General features: G+C 32.5%; 2 protein-coding genes and 1 non-coding gene across 4 annotated transcripts in view; 1 reads left to right on the top strand and 2 right to left on the bottom strand.

Moving 5' to 3' along the window:
* Positions 1-26,450, bottom strand: part of LOC145330154 (uncharacterized) — a 246,091-nt gene that overhangs the window by 83,497 nt on the left and 136,144 nt on the right. The window lies entirely within an intron of this gene.
* LOC145330153 (neuronal acetylcholine receptor subunit alpha-4-like) overlaps positions 1-26,450 on the bottom strand; it is a 242,877-nt gene that overhangs the window by 20,363 nt on the left and 196,064 nt on the right. For both annotated transcript variants that reach the window (XM_080174737.1, XM_080174738.1), the window contains exons 10-11: positions 25,614-25,750; positions 1,702-1,848 (exon numbers count right to left, since the gene is read on the bottom strand). In XM_080174737.1, coding sequence (XP_080030863.1) covers positions 1,702-1,848; positions 25,614-25,750 — 284 coding nt within the window. The remainder of the gene's footprint in view (positions 1-1,701; positions 1,849-25,613; positions 25,751-26,450) is intronic.
* On the top strand, positions 10,623-10,694 carry TRNAT-UGU (transfer RNA threonine (anticodon UGU)). Its single transcript has one exon. It is a non-coding gene; the product is annotated as a tRNA-Thr (tRNA).

The following is a 26,450-nucleotide window of genomic DNA, read 5'->3' on the forward strand; positions in this document are numbered from 1 at the left end:
TATATTAAACATTAAGACTCTTTTTATTTTATTTATAGAAAAAGTTGAAAATATCAAAGATTAAATACCAAAAACTAAATGTTTGTTTCTTTTTTACAGTTACGATTTTAATTCCTTTTTTGGAAAAGAAGGCATCTAGTGTTCGGTTCTTCTACAAATTCAATTATTTTGTCCGTTTGACAAATCTTGTTGTTGGGATAATGAAATTTTTTCAACTGCTATTTTAGATAGACAGCTGTATTTTTACTAAAGATTACTATTGTTAATGCACATCTGCTTTATAAATTTCTTGTACGTCTATCTGTCATGCTTAAAAAGACAAAATAAAACTTATTATTTCAGTTCAAAAAGGCATCAGTTTTCTTAAAAAACTATTCTCGTTTCTTTTAAAGTGTTTAGTAAGACTGAATATAATAATGAAATGTTAATGTGTATTGTTTTAAATTGAAAAGACATGTAAATAAATACACAGAAATTATACAAACATGCTGTCTAAATGTTTGTTTTACATTTGTCTTTGATATTGCTCTTAAGCAAATTAATTTCAACAATACAAACACACCACGGAGGTAGGGAACATTGTGTTGTTTTTTAACACTAGTCCCCAAAGTTTTAAGTAATGTGTTCTTTTTACGTTGGCTTGACAACTTTGGAGACTACATGGTGTACTTTTGATTGGCTGTTTAAAAAGATTAGTGTCAAACGTTTCAACCACTAATTGTATTATACTGAAGAGGTAATTTTGTGTACATAAATTTATTCGGTCAATGTCTTATCCCATTATTTCCCTGCAAACACACACCCACATACAGACAAGTCTAGCTAGGACAAGGAAAGTTGGGCTTTGCAAACTTTGTGTAATCACTATAAGCTTATCCTGCTGACCATAACCGGGTCAACAAATATATTAAACAAAATTTCCCCTGTTTATAAACATTTTTCATTGCATAAACGTTCAAAATCATATAATGATTCTTAATAATAGGATGTAGAATATAATTGAAATTCACGCAACCTTCCTCACTTTTTTCTTTTTATAGGCATTCAATTAATTATCTTAAATTTGAAGTCATTTTACAAGCTAAATATTAGTCAATAAGTCAATAAAGTTGTTATTGAACTTGACATTAGGTAATTCAAATAAAATACAATGTAATTATTTCTTTAAAAACGTTTTACTTACAGGCACCCTCCCCTAAATATCTTTCTGATTTCAAAATTAAATTAAAATAAGGGAGCGTTGGGGGGCGTTTTTATTAAGGACAGGTTAGGATGGGTTGTATTGGGTAGTCGTAGCCCCGAAGAGTTAGCGCCACCCAACAGGGGTTAGAAATAAAGAAAAACTTGATTAACTTTTTCTCGTATTCATTCGAATCCGGTGGATAGAAACCGGTTCTCATCCATACGAAAAAACTATTTCTAGCACCGTATTATAACCAGTTTTCTACGAATATAAAAATGTACAGTCATAAGGTTAAAACTAGTTTTTTAAGTCCGTGCCTTCGGCATCTCGAGGCTAAAAAACTGGTTTTAATCTTATAATTGTACATTTTATATTTGCGGAAAGCCGTTTATAATACGATGCGAGAAATAACTATTAAAAAATTTTGTTTGCTTTTGTTGAAACACAATTATACTTTTTTTTTAATACAACAGTTGATTATAGAGCAGCTGCGCTGCTACAACATAACAAAGACTTACGACTGTTTATCTGGTTGGAACTGCGGCCTCTTCATGATGAGAAGGCGGGGTAGGATGTGAACAAATACCCGCTTGACCCAGGGCGCCATACGGTGGGTTTGCGGGGAGCGGAAGTGAACGTTGAGCACCATGACTGTCACACATATACTGAAATAAAACATAGATGTTAATTTTGCACATTTTTTCATCCATATTCTTTTATGTACTACAAATCATTTTTTGTCTTTTTATAATATTATAGGGGTTATGATTTAATTTAAAAAAAAAGATATTTTACTCAACAGGTATAAAATTGACGGTTTTATCAAATTATCCTAATAATTTTGATCATTTTTGTTGAAGGTTATTTACGTGGAACATTGTCATCCTTGTTTTATGATATACGTTTAAGGGAGGAGTTAAAGGGGTGTATAGTACCCCTCAAACATTTCAAAACCCTCATCTCCCCCCCCCCCCTAAAAAAGCTTGGACGTCATTGTTTCGAAGTTAAGAAAAAAGAAGAAAAAAATTAAAGTGAAGCTTAGCATCCAAAAGTAATTTGTTTTTAATTGTTGTTGGTTGTTTTTAGTTGAAACCTCAGGAGCTAGAGTAAACAAAAATAAATTCTCCAAACAAAACACTTTACAACTTCAATATCTAATATTTTATAATTATACACAAAATTGTATACTTTTATAAGATTTAAGTGTTAATAATCAAAAATACTTGCTTTCCATTACTGTTTAATTTTTAAAAGATACAAACCGCTTGCAACCGTGAAGAAAATAATGTATAGTCTGTTAATCAAATGGTAAAAATATGTCAATGTTTTAAAACTGAATATTTCAGGTTTAAAAGTATGAAAACAGTAACTTTACAAAGTGTCTCAAAAACAGCCATGTGATGTGACAAAAATGAGGGATTATCCATCTCTTTTTTATGGGTTTTCTTTCACACTTATCCTCTCATCTACCTCATTTTTATGACGTCACATGGCTGATTTTTGAGACACTTGTAATGATACTATGAAATATATAATTTTTTTTGATGTTCTACATGTCACGTGTTAATGTTATTCTTACAGGTCACGTGACTGACAACTTGTAGAAATTCTTTGCTCATTTTAAAAAACCTTGAAATTTTCTTTGTAGATCAATTTAATTCCTAGAAATGTCAATTTTCCTAGCTAGTCTGACTGAAAGATGTTTCTGTTGTGGAATAAGAAAGTTTTCCCAGCCAACTGTATAATTCTACAGGGATCTCAAGGGAAAGGACAATGGCCATAAATTAGTGTACATCCACAATGATGCTACACAAAATTACCCTTGCTGTAGATTACAATTTGCGGTTTAAACGGTTGGACACTCAACAAATCAAAATTTAATTAAAGTCCCCAAAGTCGGTAAACCAACGAATAAGAAAAAGTTATTATACAACTTTGGGGACTAGTGTAATAAACAGTCCAATGTCCCCTCCCTTCCTGATAATTGTAACAGGTATTTCTAAGACAATAGAGATAACATTAATTAGATTATCACAAAAATTTCATTTGATATCGGAGCTACTCTACAGGAAATGCATGATTGTTTATCTGCCCAACTTCCTTCTGTTAAATGATATGAGCCATACAAAATTATTCTTTTGCAATTTGCTGGTCTACCAATGGACATGAACTCCATAATTTTATTTGGCTTCTAATAAAAATATTAGGGTATAGTCTATTTCGTGTCAACACCTTTTAAGGGGCGTTTCGTCGTATTTTCACAATAGTTTTTCCGCTATTTCTATCCCCTGCGGGGTAATCACCTACCTATAACCTTTCAAAAGCTATTGTGAAAGAGACGTTGCCACAAAAGGGATAATACCTAAATGTTATGTTGTATTTGGCATGCGTGTGGCTTTTCTGTCTATCTATCATTTATGAAGTTGTAATTTCTATTGGCAAAAGTTTTGAATTCCCTAGGAGTTAAAGTTTGGTGTGAGTATTGGAAATAAAGATTATAAAAACATTCCACCCCAACAATTTCTTGCTGCACAAAACATATAACAAAGGTCGTCACTGTTTGACTTTACTCATTTGTAGGATCATGGAAAGAAAACGAAGATGCATATTTCATTGTGTTATCACAGTAGCTTTGATCTAGCCATGCGTGGCATATTTTCTAAACCTGCGGGGCAATCATTAACATTTACTTAACCTAACCTATCCTAAAATAACCCATCAAAAGCTACTGTGAAAATACGATGAAACCCGCAACTTTATTTTCTTTCCATGACCCGATTTGCATTTTGAAACTGTCACCTGACAAAGTTGTGTTTTAAGTGAGGGTAATATATTAGGAATAAGGTATAGCCAAAAGGCGAAATAATTCTTTAACATATGGGGGTCAGATGAAAAAGTCGTCTTTACTACGAAATCATCTTAAATTACCGAATACTTTTTCGAACTAATTCAGTTGTTGGTTACATTATACAGCTGATAATATATGATTCTATACATATATTTATGGTAATTGTTAACAGTTTAGTTTTGCATAATGTTCTATCTATCCTCTGGTTAGCAGATTGTAAAAAATTAAATATTTTTTTTTTATCTTATATTACTAAATAAATAAGCAGTTATTTTCCAGTTACCTAACCATATAGAACTTTTAGGTTGTTTTACCTTGAAAGGAACCAAGTTAAACCAGACTAGAGCAATGCAGAAATGGGGAATATGATTTTTTTTCTCAAAGAAAAACACAAGTTTTCATTTGGAATGTTTAAAGCTGTATTTTTTATTTATTAAGGGGTATTTTTACATAAAATATTATTACTATTTTAATTTTTAATACTAACTTTAATGAATTCTATAAGTATAGTTTACATATAAGTAAAGTGTAACTTAATTTATTATCACTGAAGGCATGTACAAAATACAAAACACACATTTACACAAATTTGTTGTACAATAACATTTATATTTTACAATTACACACACGCATAAATAATTCTTGTTTTAACATTCAAATTGTTTCAGCACTGAAAATATGCAAATTGTTTTTGCATGTTTTTTTATCAAGGGAAAGTTAATTACCAAATTGAATATTTTATTGATTAGCAATTAAACTATTTTTTTAATTAAAGTCTTTTTGAACTTAGAAAAGCGTTTGATAGTAAAATATTTTTTTGTTAAATCAGGAGACAAATATCGATAAATTGATGTTCAACCCTATTGATAACAGAAAAAAATATCTCCTACTATAGATTAAAATTAGTAGTTGAAACTTTTGAATGCGCAAATTAATATACAAAACAATCAAAATTCAGTTAAATTCCCCAAAGTTGTTAGGCAAACGGATAAAAAAAAGTTATTGTAAAACTATGGGGACTAGTGTAATAAATAGCCCAGTGTCTCCTCTCTCTCTGAGTTAAAAGACATTGTTTTGTTTAAAGAATTTTCTTGATCATAAACATACACCAAAATCTGCACTTATGGCATCAAGTAGTTCTGTGTTATAAAAAGGACTAGAAAAATTAGCCTAAAACCAACCTATTCCTTCTATTCCTAGGTCTTATAATTAAAATAAGGATTGTAGATAATAATTGTTTGTATATATTAGGATAACTATTGAACATAATAACTCGTACTTTTTGATATTTGTGAAAATATGCGTGCAATTGGGGTGTGGGGGGAGGGGTTGCCTGATGACAGTTTGGGGTTAGCGCCCTCACCATTTCAAATATCTTATGTTAAAAACAAATATATATTTTCTGTTCTACCCTCCCCTAACCCCTAATGGATATTTTTTAAGACAAAGAACAGAGGAGAACTATTTTAGACACTTATTCCCCCACTTTCCCCTCTCTCAGCCAAAATAGTGTGCACGCACTTGTAAGTGAGTATGTGTGTGAACCCAGGGATTAAATTAGTGGTTAAAAAGTTTGAACAATCAACTTAATGAACCAACCAAACAAAATTAAAAAGTTGATAGCCAACGAATAAGAAAACGTTATTATACAACTTTGGGGACTATTGAAATAAACAGACCAATGTCCCCTCCCTCCTTGGTGTGAAGCTGTCAGCATAACAGACACATTTGTCATGCAGACCTATACATACACTTTACACTTTACGGTGAGATTATGTAAATATAAAACAGCAAAAGTAACAACAACAAAATTTTTGTCTTAATTTAGGGTATGCATATTGTATAAGCAGTTAGAATGATAATTTTCATAAAGCCACGTAAAATATCAAGGAAACATAATGTAAATGTTCAAACAGACCCAAAATACTTATCTAATAAATATATAAAAAAAAACTAATAACATGAGGCTAAATATATCTTATACAATTTCTGGCTAAAGAATAGGAACTCCCTTAATGCATTATAGCCTCTTTATATTAGAAAAGTCATTTAGATTAGGACTTCATCATGTAAAACATCTCTTGGCGTCAGCTTTTAGTGCTTCATTAAAAATGACGTCATAAAATACAAATGACTAATGTATGCCATTATACATTTTAACATTAGTCAATTAAAATGTGGTCTGGCTTATCATTGGTCATTTGTATTGTATAACGTCAATTATTATTAAGCACTCTATAAGCTGATTCATTTTTTTTGGTGAAAAATGTAAATTTTAGGATTCAAAATCATGGCTAATCTTAAACTTAACCATGTTTTGCTCTTTTTAAAATTCTTTAGCCTAACCTAAACTTTGTAAAAGATATATTTTATTGTTAATTCCCAATCATGTTAGATTATTATATTTTATGAGCAATAATAACTTTAAAATTTGTATTAATATATAAAATAACCCAGAGTAAAAATGTATTTTTAAACACCGATTACTTGATTTAGATTACCATATTTATATTTTTTAAACAGACATACAAGTCTGTTGTATATTGCCTATATTTTAATAGAATTAACATCAACTTATTAAAAAAATAGCAATTAAAAGTTATTGTTGGATAAAAATAAATTAATCTTGAACAATCTTGATTATTTCAATAACTAACCTATTCCTTTCATATAGTTTAATACCTTCGATCATTGAACTTTTAGAAGCTTCACAGTAAAGAAGAACCATATCAGTATAGTTATTTCTTTGATACACACAGATAGACAAACAAACTGTTACTTTTATTTAAGGCTATCAAGTTTCCTTTTAAGTGCATTACAAAAAATCATTTCATGTTGATTACTAATAATTATCACACTTAAGTTATTTTTAGCTGTGCATTTAACTGCAACACATACATGTATGTATATTTGATTCCTGTAAGTCAGGAACGGAGAAGAAATTTGAGTGTCCCCAATAGTTTATAAACAATTTCATAAACACCTTCATTCATTCAATGGCTTAAAAAGTTTGGGGACTTTTTATCAAATCTTGTCTAAACTTTTCCATCTATATTTTAATCTACAAAATTGGTAATTTTATTTATAATTCATCATCCATTGTCTTATCCCTTAAGAACCCTGGTTTTGGTGCAATGTAAAGATTAAAAATTGATAGCATTTCATGAAACACTAATTTAAACTTTTAATAACAAAGGTTACCCAAACCAATTTTCAATAAAAGGATTTGAAGAAAAAAGAGAGGTATAAATTATTTTGTAAGCGCACAACCAATAAAAGTTGTATATTTGTTGCTGAGAGGCAAGTAGTAGGGATGCGGTCCACTGAATCCCAAGTATTCCTGAGAGGGAGGGGACACTGGTCCCCAAAGTTTTTATATATACGTTTTCTTATTCGTTTGCTCAACAACTTTGAGAACTATATTAAATTTGATTGGTTAGTTTATTAAGTTGAGTGTTTAAACTAATTTTAATCTATAGAAGGCAAAATTTTGTGTATCATCATTTTGGATGTGCATCAATCTATCGGCCATTGTCTTATCCCTTTAGACCCCTGGGAGTATTCCCTAGTCGAGGAATGAACCACTCCCCTATCTATTTTTTGAAATAAAAATAAGAAAGAGAGGGATAGGGTAGCCTATTAGGATTAATGCACTGCTGGTATAGGCCTTGTAGGTTTAATAATACCCCCCCCCCTTCCCTATTTCATCGCTCCATTCTTTATTTTCTTGGGCAAAAAATATTTATGTCTTGCCATATGATTTGAAATAATAAATTCCAGCATGAACTATATTTCATCAGTACGATACAATACGAAAAAATATTATCGAACAAATAATTTCACTGCATTTTGATGTTCAAATCTTATCACATTAGAGATACCCAAGGAAGGGCACTGCTTCTGTATAAATGCATTGTGTATAAATGTACTTATTGTATAAAGCTGTAGTTGTGTGCATCTACATTTGTGTGATTAGAATACTATCAGCACAACATATTTTCAAAGAAGGATATATCTTTTTATTGGGCTTATTTTTTGCATTATAGCTTTATCCTAAAAATCTATTTCCTTTTTTTGAACACTTTACTATTTAGTTTTCCAAAAGAAGTCTCTTTTTTTACAATTGACCAATGAAAACATTGACTAAATAATGAGTCTTATAAAAGCAGCTTTAGTATTGAGATTTGAATAGATGCTTTAAAGGGCATAAGCATCTAAGCCCTGATAAAAGGTTTAAACTATTTTGTTATTATATTCCTAACAACTTTAATAATCAACATAAACATATGTAGAAAATTCTATTTGACCTAACATAAGCAATGTTTTGAATAGGTTTGATCATATTTTTAACCACTAAAGCACAAGGAATATAAGCCCAAAACTAAATTTTGGTTACAATGTATTTCCATTGAATTTAACAACAATCCACCCTTCCAAGTCCAACTTTGTAGCATTCAAGCACAGAAAATGATAATATTTGAATATTTACACTTTTTAAATGTCAGTTTTTAAGCACTTTAGCTAAAAATCCCTTCAAAACCAAACATTCTAATATTGTAAAATATGTATATATAGATTTGTACCCTTTTAAGTTTCTGCTATTTCTAATATTTAAAACTTATAGGATGTAAAATATTATTTAATAATCAATACAAAGTTTATAATATTATTAAAAGAAACAAAATGAGCAGGCAATAATAATTATAGTTATGACCTTTTAAAAGATTTTTAAATAGGGAAATCTTTACTACCAAAAAGACTTTTTAACAATACAATGATAGTATATATTACTTACTTAATTAAATTAAAATAGTACTACAATGTAACAACTTTTCTTCCTGTTACCCCAACTATGCCATAACCCAAAAGTTTCATATTTTCCAGGAATGCAGTGATAAGTAAATGTAAGATAATTCATTTTTCATTTTACATTAACCCACAAGAATCCCTTGATTGAAGGATGGATATGTCTTCTTATGATTAGAATGGTTAATTTATTAATTTCCATTAATATTACCCTGAATCCATGAATATATTTTTAAAATTTTGTATTAGTGTGTTGTCAGGAAATGGAGAGTTCAACTTTTTAAGAAGCAAACTTCTTCTAAAATTCAGGGTTCGGAAGCCGCAGCCGCAGCCTCAGCCTCAGCCACCATCAGCCGCGCGGCTTACGAGAAGCCTCAAAATCAGCCGCGCGGCTTCCTCAGCCACCCAATAAGCCTCAGCCTTAGTCGCAGCCGCGCGGCTTAAAGAAAACATAAGCCACTGTAAGCCTCAGCCGCATTCAGCCACTGTAAGCCTCAGCCACTGTAAGCCTCAGCCACAAAACTCCAATTCAGCCACATTAAGCCTCAGCCGCACTAAGCCTCATTCAGCCAACGCCCCTCTAAGCCTCAGCCGCAATCAGCCGCGCGGCTTATAGTTGGGGAAGCCTCAGCCACACTCAGCCGCGCGGCTGTTAATAATTTGAAGCCGCAGCCGCACTCAGCCGCGCGGCTTCAAGAAAGCCTCAGCCGCAGCTTAATTTTTTAAATTCAGCCGCAGCTTTGACACAGCCGCGCGGCTGAGATATTGTAAGCCCCAGCCGCAGCCGCAGGTGCTAAATTAGTACAAGCCTCAGCCGTCAATTCAGCCGCGGGGCTTAATTTTCATTTAATTTTGTCTGTCTGAAGCTTAAGATCTCAGCAACCACTGAACTGACAATGTTGTCCTTCTCAGGAATCCTTTTACTACAGTAACAGGATGTCTATGTGTCTGTGTATCTGTGTGTCTGTACCGAAGGATCTCTCTAACCGCTGAATCGATCGGGTTCTCCTTAACAGGGTAGCTTCTCATAGGTCCTGGGAAGGTTTATAACTATTTTTTTGGGGGTGGGACACCCCCAACCCCCCCAAAAAATTAAAAATCCCCCCCCCTCAAATAAAGAAAAAATTTTTTAAATTTTTTAAACTTAAATTAAAAATGAGGGGGGAGGCCCCCCCCCCTAAAAAAAAAAAATTCCCCCCCCCCCAAAAAAATTTTTTTGTTTACTTTTCTTTAAAAATTTAAAATAAGAAATTGGGTTATTAAATTTGACTCTCTCTCTTCCTCAAGTGCCCCCTAGAGGCCTCTAGGGGCGTAGCCGCTAGTTATATATATATTGACATTGGATGGTTTTGAGCTAATTTTGGGGTGGGGGTCAGACATTTCCATCGCCCAAAAATATTTTTTTTAAATGTTATACTTTTAAATTTTTTTATATTCTTTTATAAAAATTTTATCTTAAGTTTTTTTTAAAATTACAACATAGAAACTACCATCTCGAACAACTACAAAAAGTTTGAACCTGTAATGTAAGAGCTTCAGTAGCGCAATCAGTTAGCGCACGGTTCTTCTACACTGTTATGCCGGGGTTATAAGTTCGAATTTCACCAGGAGCAATACGTTTTTGAACGTTGATACTTATGAATATTATTGAATACTATTTATAGGGTAACTGCCCTACTGACGTTTGCCTAATTTTATTGTTTTTAAAAGATACAAATTTTTCAGAATTTACTTAATATTTACTATGAATTTGTATTATCTCAAATTTTTTTTCTTGTACAAGTGGCCTATTTAGCTCAATGGTAGAGCACTCGTCTTGTAAACTAGGGACCGTGAGTTCAAACCTCACAGGGGGCAATAAATTTTTGTGATACTCAAGTTATATAGTAGCTTCTCTATTATTTTTCCGTTTAGGTACGCAATACTTGTTATATATAATTAAGCTTCTCCTACTTAGATATTTCTTCAATTTTAAATGTATTTAATACGTTGTGGTTGATGAGAGACATTGAAAAAGTTATGCAAAAAAACAGATTTGTATGGAGAGTTATTTTGTCTGTAGATTAAGAATTCGATAACTACTGAACTAATGAAAACTTTTTAAATTGCCTTTTCCAAGTTTTTGAATTTTTTAAAAAACTAAAATTAAAACTGGTGGGTGCTCAACCAAACTCCCCCCTATTTTCCCATAAAAAAATAATAAAAGTCACCCTTCATCCCCCCAAATTTTTTTTTCTTCTGGGATTCGAACCCGGATGATAGATGGTTCAAAGCTGTTACCATACCAAAAAGCTATCAGAGCTCCAATATTTCAAAATGAAAATTTGTCTTATTTTTAGATCATTAAGTATTATGATGTCTGTTTGTTTGTCTGTCTTTATGTTTGTACTACAGGATCTCGCTAACTACTAAACCGATATGGTGCTCCTATTCAGGGTAGTTTCTTATAGGTACTGGGAAGGTTTACAACTATTTTGGGGGAGGGTACCATCACACTACCAGAAAAAAATTGCCTTAGAAAAAAAATTAAACATCACCCCAAAATTAAAAATGGGATTTACTCGCCCTGGCCCTCCCCACCCAATAAAAATCACCCTACCCCCCAAAAAATTATTTTAATTCAGTTCTTCTTTTTCCAGTACCTATTGTTTAGTATTTTTTGTAATAACTTCATAATTACATTGTCATTAAGATTATGTGACATAAAAAGTTAGTCATAAAAATTATACCCATGAATAATTGTAATAAAAAGCACTTTTGTAAAAAAAACATTTTTCATAAGAGGTAAGTTTTTATGACTAATACATTTATTGCAAGTGTACATATGATAAGCATTTTGAAGACGATTATTTTTAAGACAAATTTAACCTGCGTACCATGGCTCAACATGTAGCGCATCTGCTTGTCATCATGGAGGTAATAGGTTCGAATCTTGGCCAGACACTGCGTGAAAACTGAAGACGTTAAATGGTTCCTACTGCAGCTATGCCAGGTATGCAACATGTAAAGTTAGAGTATGAGGATTTCCTTGGCTCGTAAACAGGCGTAACTCATTACCATAGGACTTTCTGGCAGGTAGTTGGTTGCTGGATAGATGTCACTTAAATTGGAAAGAATTGGTTCCCCTTAATTATCCAAGGTTCAACAAGAAGCGCATCTGCTTGTCATCAGGGAGGTAATAGGTTCGAATCTCGGCCAGACACTGCGTTATAACTGAAGACATTAAATGGTTCCTACTGCTGCTATGGCAGGTGTGCAACATGTAAAGTTAGAGTAGGAGGATTTCCTTGGCTCATAAACAGGCGTAACTCATTACCATAAAACTTTCAGGCAGGTAGTTCAATAAAAAAAGTTGGTTGCTGGATAGATGTCACTTAAACTAATACAGAAAAGGAAAGAATTGGTTCCCCAAGGTTCAACAAGTAGCGCATCTGCTTGTCATCAGGGATGAAATAGGTTCGAATCTCGCGCAGACACTGCGTTATAACTGAAGACATTAAATGGTTCCTAGGTGCTTGGTGTGCAACATGAACAGGCGCAAAGGAAAGATATAATTCCCCTTAGTTATCCAGGGTTGTTGGACCTTGAGTTAATGTCATAGAAACCCTCGACCGTGGCTCAACATGTAGCGCATCGGCTCGTCGTATGGGAGTTAATAGGCTTTGTACTGCATCATAACTAAAGATGTTGAAATAAATTCCTACTGCTAAAAAACTTGTATAAAACTTTGGGTACCAGTATAAAACTTTAGGTATCAGAATAAATTTTTGTCTATTAGTATAAAACTTTGGGTACCAGTATAAAACTTTGGGTACCAGAATAAATTTTTGGCTATTAGTATAAAATTTTGGGTACCAGTATAAAACTTTGGGTACCAGTATAAATTTTTAGTACCAGTATAAAACTTTTGGTACCAGTATAAAACTTTGGGTACCAGTATAAAACTTTGGGTTCTAGTATAAAACTTTGGGTACCAGTAAAAAACTTTGGGTACCAATATAAAATTTGGGTACCAGTATAAAACTTTGGGTACTCGTATAAAACTTAAGGTACCAGTATAAAACTTTGGGTACCAATATTAAAACAAAATTTTAGGTATTAGTATAAAATTTTGGGTACCAGTATAAAACTTTGGGTACCAGTATAAAACTTTGGGTACCAGTATAAAACTTTGGGTACCAGTATAAAATTTGGGTACCAGTATAAAATTTGGGTAACTGTATAAAACTTTGGGTACCAGTATAAAACTTTGGGTACCAGTATAAAATTTGGGTACCTGTATAAAACTTTGGGTACCAGTAAAAAACTTTGGGTACCAGTATAAATTTTTAGTACCAGTATAAAACTTTTGGTACCAGTATAAAACTTTGGGTACCAGTATAAAACTTTGGGTTCTAGTATAAAACTTTGGGTACCAGTAAAAAACTTTGGGTACCAGTATACATTTTTAGTACCAGTATAAAACTTTGGGTACCAGTTTAAAACTTTGGGTACCAGTATAAAACTTTGGGTACCAGTATAAAATTTGAGTACTAGTCTAAAACTTTGGGTACCTGTATAAAAACTTTGGGTACCAGTATACATTTTTAGTACCAGTATAAAACTTTGGGTACCAGTTTAAAACTTTGGGTACCAGTATAAAACTTTGGGTACCAGTATAAAATTTGAGTACTAGTCTAAAACTTTGGGTACCTGTATAAAAACTTTGGGTACCAGTATAAAACTTTGAGTACTAGTATAAAACTTTGGGTACTAGAATAAAACTTTGGATACCAGAATAAAATTTGAGTACTAGTATATAATTTTGGGTACTAGTATAAAACTTTGGGTACCAGTATAAAACTTTGGGTACCAGTATAAAATTTTGGGTACCATTATAAAACTTTGGGTACCAGTATAAAACTTTGGGTACCAGAATAAAACTTTGGGTACCAGTATAAAATTTTGGGTACCAGTAAAATTTGGGTACCAGTATAAAACTTTGTGTACCAGTCTAAAACTTTGGTTACCAGTAAAATTTGGGTACCAGTATAAAACTTTGGGTTCTAGTCTAAAACTTTGGGTACCATTATAAAACTTTGGGTACCAGACTAAAACTTTGGGTACCAGTATAAAACTTTGAGTACCAGTATAAAACTTTGGGTACTAGAATAAAACTTTGGGTACCAGAATAAAATTTGAGTACTAGTATATAATTTTGGGTACCAGTATAAAACTTTGGGTACTAGAATAAAACTTTGGGTACCAGAATAAACTCTGGGTACCAGTATAAAACTTTGGGTACCAGTATAAAATTTGGGTACTAATTCTGAATCAAACATTTGAAAAAATCCTGCTGTCCTCCCCCCTCTTCCCTCCACTCTTATTCTCACAACCCCTAACCACCCTCAACTCTCCAAAAAATGTCCTAGAATGCATTTAAAAAATCCAATTTAGCCGAAGCCTCAGCTGCAAAGCTTATTTTATAATCAGCCATAAGATCAGCCGCAAGGCTTAATATTGTATTCAGCCGCAGCCGCATTCAGCTGCGCGGCTGAATTTAATTCAGCCACAGCCTCAGCCGCACGGCTTTCAGTAAGCCGCAGCCTCAGAATCAGCCGCGAGGCTTAATTATGTTATCAGCCACTCTCAGCCTCAGCCTCACTCAGCCGCGCGGCTTAATTTTCCAATCAGCCACTGTAAGCCGCAGCCGCTATGAGCCGCGCGGCTTTCAGTAAGCCGCAGCCTCAGCCACAAATCCTTCAGCCACTGTAAGCCTCAGCCACCCTCAGCCACTGTAAGCCTCAGCCGCTCGAAGCCTCAGCCACAAAATTCCAATTCAGCCACTGTAAGCCTCAGCCACCCCAATTCTTATTAAGCCTCAGCCGCATTCAGCCGCAGCCACTCTCAGCCGCACTAAGCCTCAGCCACTCTCAGCCTCAGCCACTTCCATAACTTTAAGCAGCCGCAGCCGCAGCCACAGCCGCAAATTAGGATTCAGCCGCAGCCGCAGCCGCGCGGCTGATAGCGCGGCTTCCGAACCCTGCTAAAATTCCCCTAGGAGCATCTCTCTTTTTAATAGCGAATCTACTCTACAAATAAATGCTGTATATAAAACCTTTTATCATTTCCAATTAAATTTGAATCTTTTAATAATTAATAAAACCAATATTTACTTTATCTTAATCGAAGTGACTAGGCCCTTAAAGGCCTCTAGGGGCTCTTGAAGTGGGATAGGGGATGTCAATCTCCCCCCCCTTCAATTTAATCTATTTTTACAGTAAAAATGTGTTGTTTTTATTTTGGGGGGGGGGGGTCATTCAGTACAGATTCTGTTACTTTCATATAGAGGCCTTTACTAGCATTAGGAGGAGTTATTTTTTTTTATATAGGGGCAACTTTTCTTTTGAATGATTAAGTACCTTTCCCAAAAGAAGATAAAACTTCCTTAGAAGCTTCAATGTCAAAGAGATCTATATCGGTCCAGCAGTTAGCAAGATCTTTTGGTACAAACACACACAGGCAGAATAATAGTTTAATTTTGTTACATCATTAGCTATACTTTTCTGGAATGTTGTTAATCTTGTTAAACAGGATAGATATCATGGTTGCTTCTACTCAGGGGGGAAAAGAGAGGTGGACAAAAGTTGAGGGGTTTTAAATTAGTAAAAATACTAAATTTCTTTCTTCAACTTTAATATGATAATATAAAGTCTACTGCTTAAATATTTTCCTAGGGATAGGAGTATAGATGAGAAATTGACGGACAATCCAAATTATAATAAACAAAATTACTCCTATTAAAATTACTATTGGTGTAAAAGTTTACCACCCTAAGTTTGTATTAACCCATCAAGATTTCATAAGTTCCTAAAGTCAACTATTGTTAGTACATTTTTTTATAAAACTTTGGGTACCTGCATAATTTACAATCCAAGGTTCCTCCCTCCCTGAAGGAGTTTTAAAAATGGCCTGACAATGGTCTTTTTTACTATTTATATAAACATTTCTTATTAGTTTTTGTAATACTTTTCCTCGAAGTGCCTATCAAGCACTTAAACCCATCCCCCTTTACAAAAATAAGTGGCAAGGAAAAATAATAATAAAACCCAACCAAAAAAACCAAATTATCAATAAGTTTTTAAAAGCGAAGCTTTTTTATAATTAGGGTCTGTTCGTCCGTCCGAGATAGATAGCTCTTTTTCGGTAATTTAGGCTTGTTAGAATTGACCTATCAATTTCAAACTTTGCATTGTGATTCCTGTAGTAATTAGGTACGATTTAGAAAGCGTAGCATCTCTATAATCATTACCAGAATGTCCGTACGTTCATTTTAAACATTTTTTCTACTTTTTTTAACAACAAATTTTTATGTGTTCTAATTATCCGTTTGATTTGATTTTTGATATATTGATTTCTGGGACAACAAAGTACAATATTGTAAGCGAAGCTACTCTATAATCAAGTCCTAAAAATGTAAGTATGTCCATAAACATTATCCTGTATCAAGCAGTTTTTCAACAAATTCACTTACAATTTTGCTTCGACTGTTATACTTTTATATTCTGATTATTCAGTTCTGACACTATACAAGTGTTAATGCCTGTTTGTCCTACCGTTTCAGTGCTTTGCTTTTATGGATGTTGTCATCCTTGTTTTCTATAAAAGTGGTATATTTCTTACAAATGAGTGTCTATAAATTAGAAATAAAGAATATAAATGCACTAGGTAAAAATAAACCTAATGATGCTTTGTATTGACCTTATTTACAAATATAGGCCATTTTTTTTACAATAGAAACATAGAGTATTGTATAACTATAGATGAAATATATAGCTTATTATAATATATATTTAATGAAAAATTCTAGTAAAGGATGTTAAAAATGTTGTCATTGATATTTACTTGGTACGTTAGCCATGCTAAAAATAATTGTTTATTCTTGATTTATGACCACTGAACATCTGCATTTTAACTACATTTTAAGTACTTTCATCCATGATTTTTCTTCACTTCTTACGCATGTTGTCATTCTTGTTTAATATTCCATGGTATAATGTAACTTCTTGATTTGTTATTTTCTTGAAAGTAAATGTTAGTGTGTTGGAGGTATGTAACAGTTAGGTATACCGATGCATTCTTCTGTATTGATAGGGCTAAACTTTTTTAATGTTCACTGATAAACATACAAATTGTCAAGAAAAATAATTCTTTAATACAAAAAAAAACAACCATTCCTTTCTTTTTAACCTAAAAAAAAAGGTTTGTATGCCACTGATGGTACCTCTTATCCTGTAAGGACCTATCCCTTCATTTCAAATTACCTCCGGGGTTCTTTTGTACATAACCTAAACTAAGAAATAAGTTTTTTCTTGAGCTTTACTTTCATAATTCCTTTTTTTAGTCTTTCTATTTTATAAATCTTATATATCATCTGCCCTACCAATTCAAACTTGCTCATTTGTGTACCTAACTGTGTAATGTAAGTTTTTAATTTGTGCTCATGTAATTAATTATACTTGTGCAAAAGTGGGACACACACACTATACTATTTTTTTACTCCTTTTTAGAAAGGTATTTTGTAAGTGAAATATTACTTTAATATGACTTCATATTATTAAATAGGGGCCTTCGAAAGAGGTAATGTGGAGTAGACCCCCCACCCCAAAGTAAGCATTTTTTATAGGACGATTTCTTTTGCCTCCCTTAAAATAGTTTTAATCCTTTGCAGGACCTATTAGAAACTAAATCGTAAAGAAGAACCATATCGGTTTAGCGGTTAGCGAGATCCTTCGGCACTCATAGACAGTCTCACAAACATTCTGTAACTTTTTTACAAGGATATATTATTCCCTTTAACTAGTTACAAAATATGTTTATATAAAAATAAAACAAAAATTTCTTTTATTATAAATAGATTGAAAATTTCACAAGTTTCAGTAAAATTTAGTATATTTCAAGTTTTTGGTTATACTAGTACTTACGCCCCTGGAGTCCTATCCCCCCAATCCCATTTTTATTTTAGTTTTTTTTTTAATTAATTTTTTTTGGGAGGGGGGAATTTTTTCTAGGGGCGATTTCTCTTGGTAGGGTGGTGACACCCTCCCCCAAAATAGTTATTAACCTTCCCAGGACCTATGAGAAGCTACCCGTTAAGGAGAACTCGATAGGTTCAGCGGTTAGTAAGATCCTTTGGTACAGACAAAGAGACATCCAGTTACTTTGTTATAATCAAATGAAAGGGATAATGATAGTACCCCTCCTGAAAAATGTATGGTGTGGGAAGGGGGGGACGAGGGGGGGGGGCAACTAGTCTCATATAATTAATTAATTTGACTTAAAGCTTATTCATTACCACAGAGGGGGAAGACAATGAAAGATAAATTAGTTTTTTTTCCCCAAGGAAGAATTTAAATCACAAATGTTGGTAAAATTATATTATAAGCTAATGCCCTATTTATCACACTAACCTACAACTTTCAAATATATCCTAGAAAACAACAATAGTCTGGTCAAATCTGGGAGAAAGGGACATTTGAATGGAAATTATACTGGTACCCAAAAGTTTTATAATTACGATATCTCCTACGTTGGCTTTAAAACTTTGGGTACTTTTATTGCATCTTAATAAGCTGGTTCGAACTAGATGAATTCAAACTTGACCACAATTAATTTGATCTACAGAAATAGTTATTTTATTCCAGTATTGAAAATGTTCATTACTTTATTACCCATTATCTTATCCCTACAGCTCCCTGGGTAAACTATAGAAAATAGGGTAAATTTGCCCAATTCCAATAGTTTACATCCATTTTCAATTAACATCAAATATTGAGTTTCCATTAGAAACCCATACATTTGCATGCAAACCTGGAATTCAACATTGAATAATAAAGACCTGTATAGAGGAACTTTTCCAGTATGGCTTCGAAACCTATTAATACCCGGTGGATTAGAACAGGTTCTAAGCCAAACTGAAAAATTATGTATAATATGTATATCCAGTTTTTTACGAATATAAAAATGTTCAATCACAAGTTTAAAACATTTGGCATCTCGGGGCTAAAAAACAGTTTTTTCTTATAGTTGTACATTTTATATACGCGGAAAGCTGTTTATAATACGACGCGATAAATAACTATTCCAGTATGGCTTCGAAACCTATTAATATCCGCTGGATAAGAACGCGCATTTCAAATTTTTTTCTGATAATCTAAATTTAATAAAGTTTATCTAAAATTGTTATAACTTTTCTAGATAGATTTTGTTTTATTTGAAACTGAAGATGATATAAAAAACATCAATAAAACTTTGATGCAAAAAACTCACTAACTCACTACCTATTTTAAACAAGGATGACAACATCCATAAGTAGAGGACACGTAAAAATAAAAAAATTTAAAATCAAGATTAGTTTTATTTGAGAAAATAAAAACACAAAACCATTCTCATGCATTTTTTCATTTCATCTTTATATTGACGCTTGACTGACAGACCGACGGACAAAGTAAATTACATACTGGATGCTCATTGATACAGGGAATCTTCACAAAAAAAAAATAGCAACCGCGAAAATTACATTACTGACTGACTGACAGACGGACAGTCAAAGAGAATTATAGATTAATAAATGAATGATAAATAAATAATAACATACTGATAAATTGTCAATTATGTTACATAATATTTGTGCAAAATTTGGCTAGCTATAGCATGGATGTCATTAATAGCATCTAAGCAAGGATAAATAGAGATGGTAAGTTGGGTAGCTTATTCTTTGTCAATTGGCCAAGAAAATTGATATTGGTCATGAACATTTTAGAGGGGTTTAAGTCACCACATTTGAGAGATATACCCAACTATTCTATTTTCATTTTTATTGATATTAAATGTTTAATATGGGGGGCCGGAAAGGGGGGGGGGGTAATTTGAGCTCTCCCTAGCCCTAGTAATGAGGAAGGTCCTAAAGAGACTAGGAATTAAGCTACTATACCATATAAATTAAGGCAGGAAATTTTTTTAAAAATAATTTTTCATGGGAAAGGTATTTAATTATTTTAGTCCCCTAAATTTACAAAATATCACTATTTTTTAATCCCTTTTCTAAAAATATTTGACCTTATTAGCACCAGATGCTTTAGACTTTAATTTTCTACAAATTTTTCTTAATTTTTGTTGATGAGTCTAGGTATATTATTCTATGTATTGTGTGTATCTAACTAAATTCATGACAATGTATCTTGATGTCCTGTGTTGGCAGATGGCCAAGTAAACCATTATCATCATTTAACCCCAGATTTGTCTTTTCTTCCTCACCAATTTTATGCCTGCCAACAAAGAAGAAAACTGTCTACATTTGCAAGGACTGAGTTATTTTTGGAATTTTTTTCTTACATTCATCCTACTTTCCATAAAAGACATATTATGTCTAGATGGTCCATCTGACCATCTATGTTTGTCAAACTTAAAAAGGATTTCATTGAAGACAAATATCTAACTTTATCTTTGCATTCAAGTTATACACAAATGACGCAATTTTTTTGGACATTAGGCGAACCAAATTAAAAAATTACGCCCTTTCCTACCAAAATCTGTACATAATTTCAACTAATGACATGTCTGGAATAAACCTACACTGTTCTCCTATTGGATGATTTAGAGAGTACGTCTCTAGGTTATCTCTAATTCATCTACATTATAAGCTTTATCTCATTCCTTAATAAAAATTGTAAGAACCTATGTCTGTCCGTTAAGATCTGACTAATTATAGAATCAATTTAGTCCTCCATTCATAGTTATAAGGTCCTAGGAAGGTTGTATGCTAGTTTTCCTAGATCTTAAGTTGAGAGATTATAGGGCGCATACGCTAGTATTTTTAAACTTATTAATTTTAATTTTAATTGGTCTTCAGAAAAGAAACAAAAGATTTTTTCAATTAAGAGAAACCTTTATTTGTTTTGATTTCAATTCTTAATTATGTTTTATAAAGAAATGTTTTATTTGAAGTAACAAAATATAAACTTATAAAGGTTGACATTAATTTGGTTTTCTATTTGGTCTGTAAATTGCACTTGGTACCCAATGTTTTATAAACACGTTCCATCATTTGTAGGCATAGAAACGTTTGGGAACTTTTAGTTACATCTTGAAAGGGTTACTGCAAACTAGCAGTTTCCAAACTATTCCACTTATTTTTTTCATATTCTAAAAGAGTTTTTTGTTTACCATAGTTGGGGGAGTACATGAACAGTTAATAATCCATTAAGCTATCCCTGAAGATTTCCGAGTGTAAATGTAAAGCCTGCTGGAAGCAAAGAATATATCCTGTATTTACTTTCCCAAGACACTGGTGACAAAAACACAGATTTGGTGATGAAATATGGAGCTTATGGATTCAGGTGCCTTTATCCTCCCTATCAAACCATGTTTGCCTTTTGTCGACATATGGCAACAAATGAAATGGCAATTGTTAACCATATTTGTGGCTGTATTTAGTGCCCTAGGAAAAAGGGGATAAATGTCACCGCTTATGACCTACCTAGTCTATTAACGTCATAGTTGAGGGAAAGAGAAAGGGAAGGGGGAAAGAAACACCCTACAAAAGAGATGGTGTATAGGGTATTTCCTGACGTCAATAGAATAGGTAGGCCAAAAGCAGTGACATTTATCCCCATTTTCCTAAGGAACTATAGACAGACAGCTACCATTAATTACTTAAACTGCACAGCATTTCTCAGTCAAATCAATTAGCATTCTTTCTATATGTATGCAATTTCAAGTCAACTATGTGCCATTAAATATAATTATGACTTTATCTTGTACTCTAGGGGCACTTGAGGGATAGAGATTGTCGACCCTCCACTTTAAATTTTTAGGTTTAGATGTAAATTTAACAAAACTTTTTTAAAGGAGGGGGACGATTCATCTTTAATCTAATCAAAGTAAGTTGTAAACCTTCCATGGTCCTATAAGAAGCTTCACTGTAAGGTGAACTATATTGGTTCAGCAGTTTGCGAGATTCTTTGCTATAGACAAACACAATATTTTTATAGTACCTATACAAAATGACGTCATACTGACCTACCAATAGAAATGTATACTGGCCTGCCATTGTCAATTTAGTCATTTGTATTGTATGACGTCATTTTTATAGAAACTGTAAAAAGCTTCAGGATAATACTAATGCTAATGTCGTATGGGTGAGTTGCACCTGGACTGAACAGTCAACTTGTCAACTCAAGGCCAGACTCTTGGTCCTTCACGTCATACCCGTGGTACAGTACATTACAGACAACCAACTCTCTGTGATGCACGACCTTTGTCTGAGAAGTCCTAACTGTGCATGGTAACGAGTTGCGCCTGTTTTGGGCCAAGGCATTCCCCCCACTCTAACTATTTATTTCGCGCATCTGACATAGTAGCAGTGGGAACCATTTTTAACGTCTTTAGTTATGACGCGGTGTCGGACCGAGGTTCGAACCTAACACCTTCCCGACGACGAGCGGATGCGCTACGTGTTGAGCCACGGTCGCGGGTGCAGGATAATACTAACTACACAAAGTGTTGACAGGATTGTCCTGCCTCAGAGGAATAGTTATTTATCGCATCGTATTATACACAGCTTTCCGCGGATATAAAAATGTACAATTCTAAGATTAAAACCAGTATGTTAGCCCTAAGATGCCAAAGGTACGGGCTAACAAAACTTGTTATAATATTATGCTTGTACATGCATTTTTATATTCATAGAAAAATGGATTTAATACTATACGATGCATGAGTTTTTGGTAGGCTCAGAACCGGTTCTAATCCAGCGGATATTAATCGGGTTCGAAACCACACTGGAATGGAATATCCAACACTCATTTTCAGTAATATATGGTCTTCATGTAAATATATAAACCAGATACATGAATGGATTATAATTTATATATGGTCTTCAGGTAAATATATCAACCAGATACATGAATGGATTACAATATATGTTTTTTAGGTAATATATTAATCAGATATATGAATGTATTACAATGTATGGTCTCCAGGTAAAAATATCAGCAAGATACATGAATGGATTATAGTGTATGGTGGGTCTTCAGGTAAATATATCAGCCAGATACATGAATGGATTATAATGTATGGTGGGTCTTCAGGTAAATATACAGCCAGATACATGAATGGATTATAATGTATGGTGGGTCTTCAGGTAAATATATCAGTCAGATACATGAATGGATTATAATGAATATATGGTCTTCAGGTAAATATATTAATCAGATACATGAATGGATAATAATGAATATATGGTCTTCAGTTAATATATCAGCCAGATACATGAATGGATTATAATGAATATATGGTCTTCAGATAAATATATCAGCCAGATACATGAATGGATTATAATGAATATATTGTTTTCAGATAAATATATCAGCCAGATACATGAACGGATTACAATGCATCATAATTAGGTTTAGAGAATAATGCCATTATTTTTTCTATATCAAAATAAACATATATTGTGTTAATAGATTTTTTAAAGTAAAACTCAACTTTTTTATTCAAATACATTGCATTTAAAAAAAAAACAATTACCTTTAATTCAATCAATATTACGATGTAAATGTATAAATTATCTTCGGATCAAAGAAAAGTTTTAATACAATTGTGTTTAAGCTTTCCCTCAACAAGTAATAAAAGTACTGTCATTTTTTTTGAATATTATTCTTGTTTTTAAATCGTAGTTCTGTCAAGGAATCGTATATTTACATAAATAAGATTTATAGGAAAACATAATAGTTAAATAGCTCACAATAATTCAATCGTGTACCTAACTGTATGTATAATGTATATGTGAAATGTATTATAAATGGGCCTAGCCATTTACACACTTCTTTTACCCTTTCTTACAAATATTTTAGAATATTTTGTAACATAGATGTTTACAATCTATGAAAATAACATTAAATCCTTTATGTAAAAAAGAGACACATAGCTCCATCTGTTTAAAAAACACGTAGTATGTACATCTGTCTGTTTATACCAACATATTTAGCTAACCGCTGGACCAAATTGGTTCTCCTTTACAGTAAATTATATTACATGTTTCCCTCAAAGTAGGGAGAGTTATTCGTGATTTACCATAGGTCAGTTTTGGTTAAATTATCTTTGGACACCATTTAAATAAAATAAAATTATCGGAGAAAGAACCACATTGTACTGTAAATCAAATTGATCCCCAAACACGTTATCTCACTCGCTGGGTTAAAAACTTTAGGTAGCTCTCATTGCATTTCAATTGATTGGTACAAACTAGAAGTGTCCACACTTTTCCAATAATAATCTTAATGTATTGACTTTGTTTATCATCATTGGAGGTGCACATCAATTTATCGTTCATTATCGTATTCCCATAGATCCGAGATGAAAATGCAAATGTTACATACAAAATCCGCGAGTCGGCTCCTTTATTACATTCATTCTAATATCTTCCCCACTACCAGACACCAAAATCAATTTTCTGTTTGAAAATATTGACTTCTGCCTAGCATTAGCCATCAGGGAGGGAGGGGACATTTGGCTGTTTACAACATTAAAAAAGTCGCAAGTTTTATAATAGCGTAATCTTATTAACAAATATAGGGACTTTTGAATTTTGCTTGGATGATTCATGAAAAGATGGAAAAAGCTTTTTTGGGGAAATTATATTATTGTCGCTCGGTTTATTTTAATAAGTTATATGGACTAGTTATAAGCAAAAATATCAGTATAATAGAACTTCAACTTTAGATTAGACGTGTTATTCATTATTGTGTCTGAATAACCATCTAGGTTAATAAATCTATTGAGCTTGCATTATGCGGCGCATTTCCAGACATCAATTTTAAAATTCACAACTAATGATGGAATTAATTATCTTAAATTTTATAACAGGATAGTATATTGTTCAGATTTTTTTAATTTTGTGAGACAAACAATTTAAGGGCCCTAGATAGGTCCCAAGATTTATAATTTCAATCAGATTTTTAATTATTACATTCAGCTAGCTATTAAAAAAGATACAGATTTAGCTAAAGTTGACTAACAGCATTTTTGAGAACAGTTTATAACTATTTTTTTTTATTGATATTGGCAGTAATATTTAAGCGGCGATAATAGCCCACATGCGTATGTCCAGATATTTGCAAAAACTTTTATAATTATAGCAAACAAAATCTGCAACATAATTTGTACGCTTCAATTTATATATTTGGGATTTTCTGAAGCAAAGTTCCTTTTTAATTAAAATTATAATTTCAGTCATTGATTAATAGCTTTTTAATCGATTAGGATTCTGCCATTTGTACAACTAGCAAAAATACAAATTTACTGTGTGGGTCAAAATGTGTTGTCAAAATTTGCTGTTTATTTATGTTTGCAACCCACCCTGTATCATAAAATAGTAGGATTTGTATATCAAATAAGATCTCGTAAACGACAGGACCAACCACTCAGAATTTTACATGACACTTTTTTTAGTCATAATAATTTCATGTTCTTTTGTCCTTCTTTGATTTTCAGAAACTGAACAAGGACAACAATGCCCACTCATGCGAAGCAACCTCAGTGTTTAAATATGATAAGTAGTAGATCTTATAGCTTTACAGTGTCTTAAAAATCAGCCATAAGACGTCATGAAAATGAGAGATTATCTATCTCTTTTTTTATAGGTTTTCCCTTCCACTTCTCCTCTTATCCCTCATTTTTATGACGTCACATGGCTGATTTTTTGGTATATTTGTTAATCTTTGTAAACCTTACCTTAATGAAACAAGTATCATAGCAAATATGAGATATTTGCCTAGGAGGGGGACTACAAGACTTGTTGGGGGGATGATCTCTACTACCAGAAGGAAGAACACATACAAGCTGGTCAGAATGGAGATTGACAACGTCACCTGAAAAAAGAAAAAAAATCAGAAAAAAATAATCATATCATAATAATCAGGGATAGCCAGTCTATCAAACAATTCTACAAAAAATCACGAAAGTCTTTGGGCAAAAGAATCTATTTATAAAACTTTGGGTACAGTAAATTACAGTCTAGTGTCTCCTCCCTTCCTTAATATACCAATCTATGTCATCCATTCTATATGAATGTTTTTATTTGCAGCTAACCAAATGTCATGATATTTTGAATTTGAAAACTAAAAAAAGTTTGTTGACAAATAGGTGATGCATTTTTAACTTTTTTTCCTATTGTTTTCCCAATTCCTGTTTTTGAATATAAAAAAAGTATTTTTATTAGAAAAGCTACTCTATACATCATTATGTCTTTCCGTCTGATGTTGCATAGCTTATTGTTTAAAAAGCTTCTCTATTACTACTTATAATCAACATTGCTAAGTATCAAATGTAAAATTTTGCAAATAAGATTTTAACTTACCCTTTTCTATTGAATATTTACTTTTATTTTAAGATGTCCAAAATGTTACTTTGCTCTTTTATCAAAATGTTTTTTAGTAGCAAAACTACTCTATAATTAATTTTGTCTGTCAGTCCGTAACGCTATGTGGGAAATGTGATTTTACGGGTACTATTTAGAATGAATGAGTAAATCTGATAAAGGTTACATGAATTTTTTCAGTTTTATCCTTG

This window comes from Acartia tonsa, chromosome 10 (genome assembly GCF_053477335.1).
Source record: "Acartia tonsa isolate MP-2025a chromosome 10, ASM5347733v1, whole genome shotgun sequence".
Taxonomy (NCBI): Eukaryota; Metazoa; Arthropoda; class Copepoda; order Calanoida; family Acartiidae; genus Acartia; species Acartia tonsa.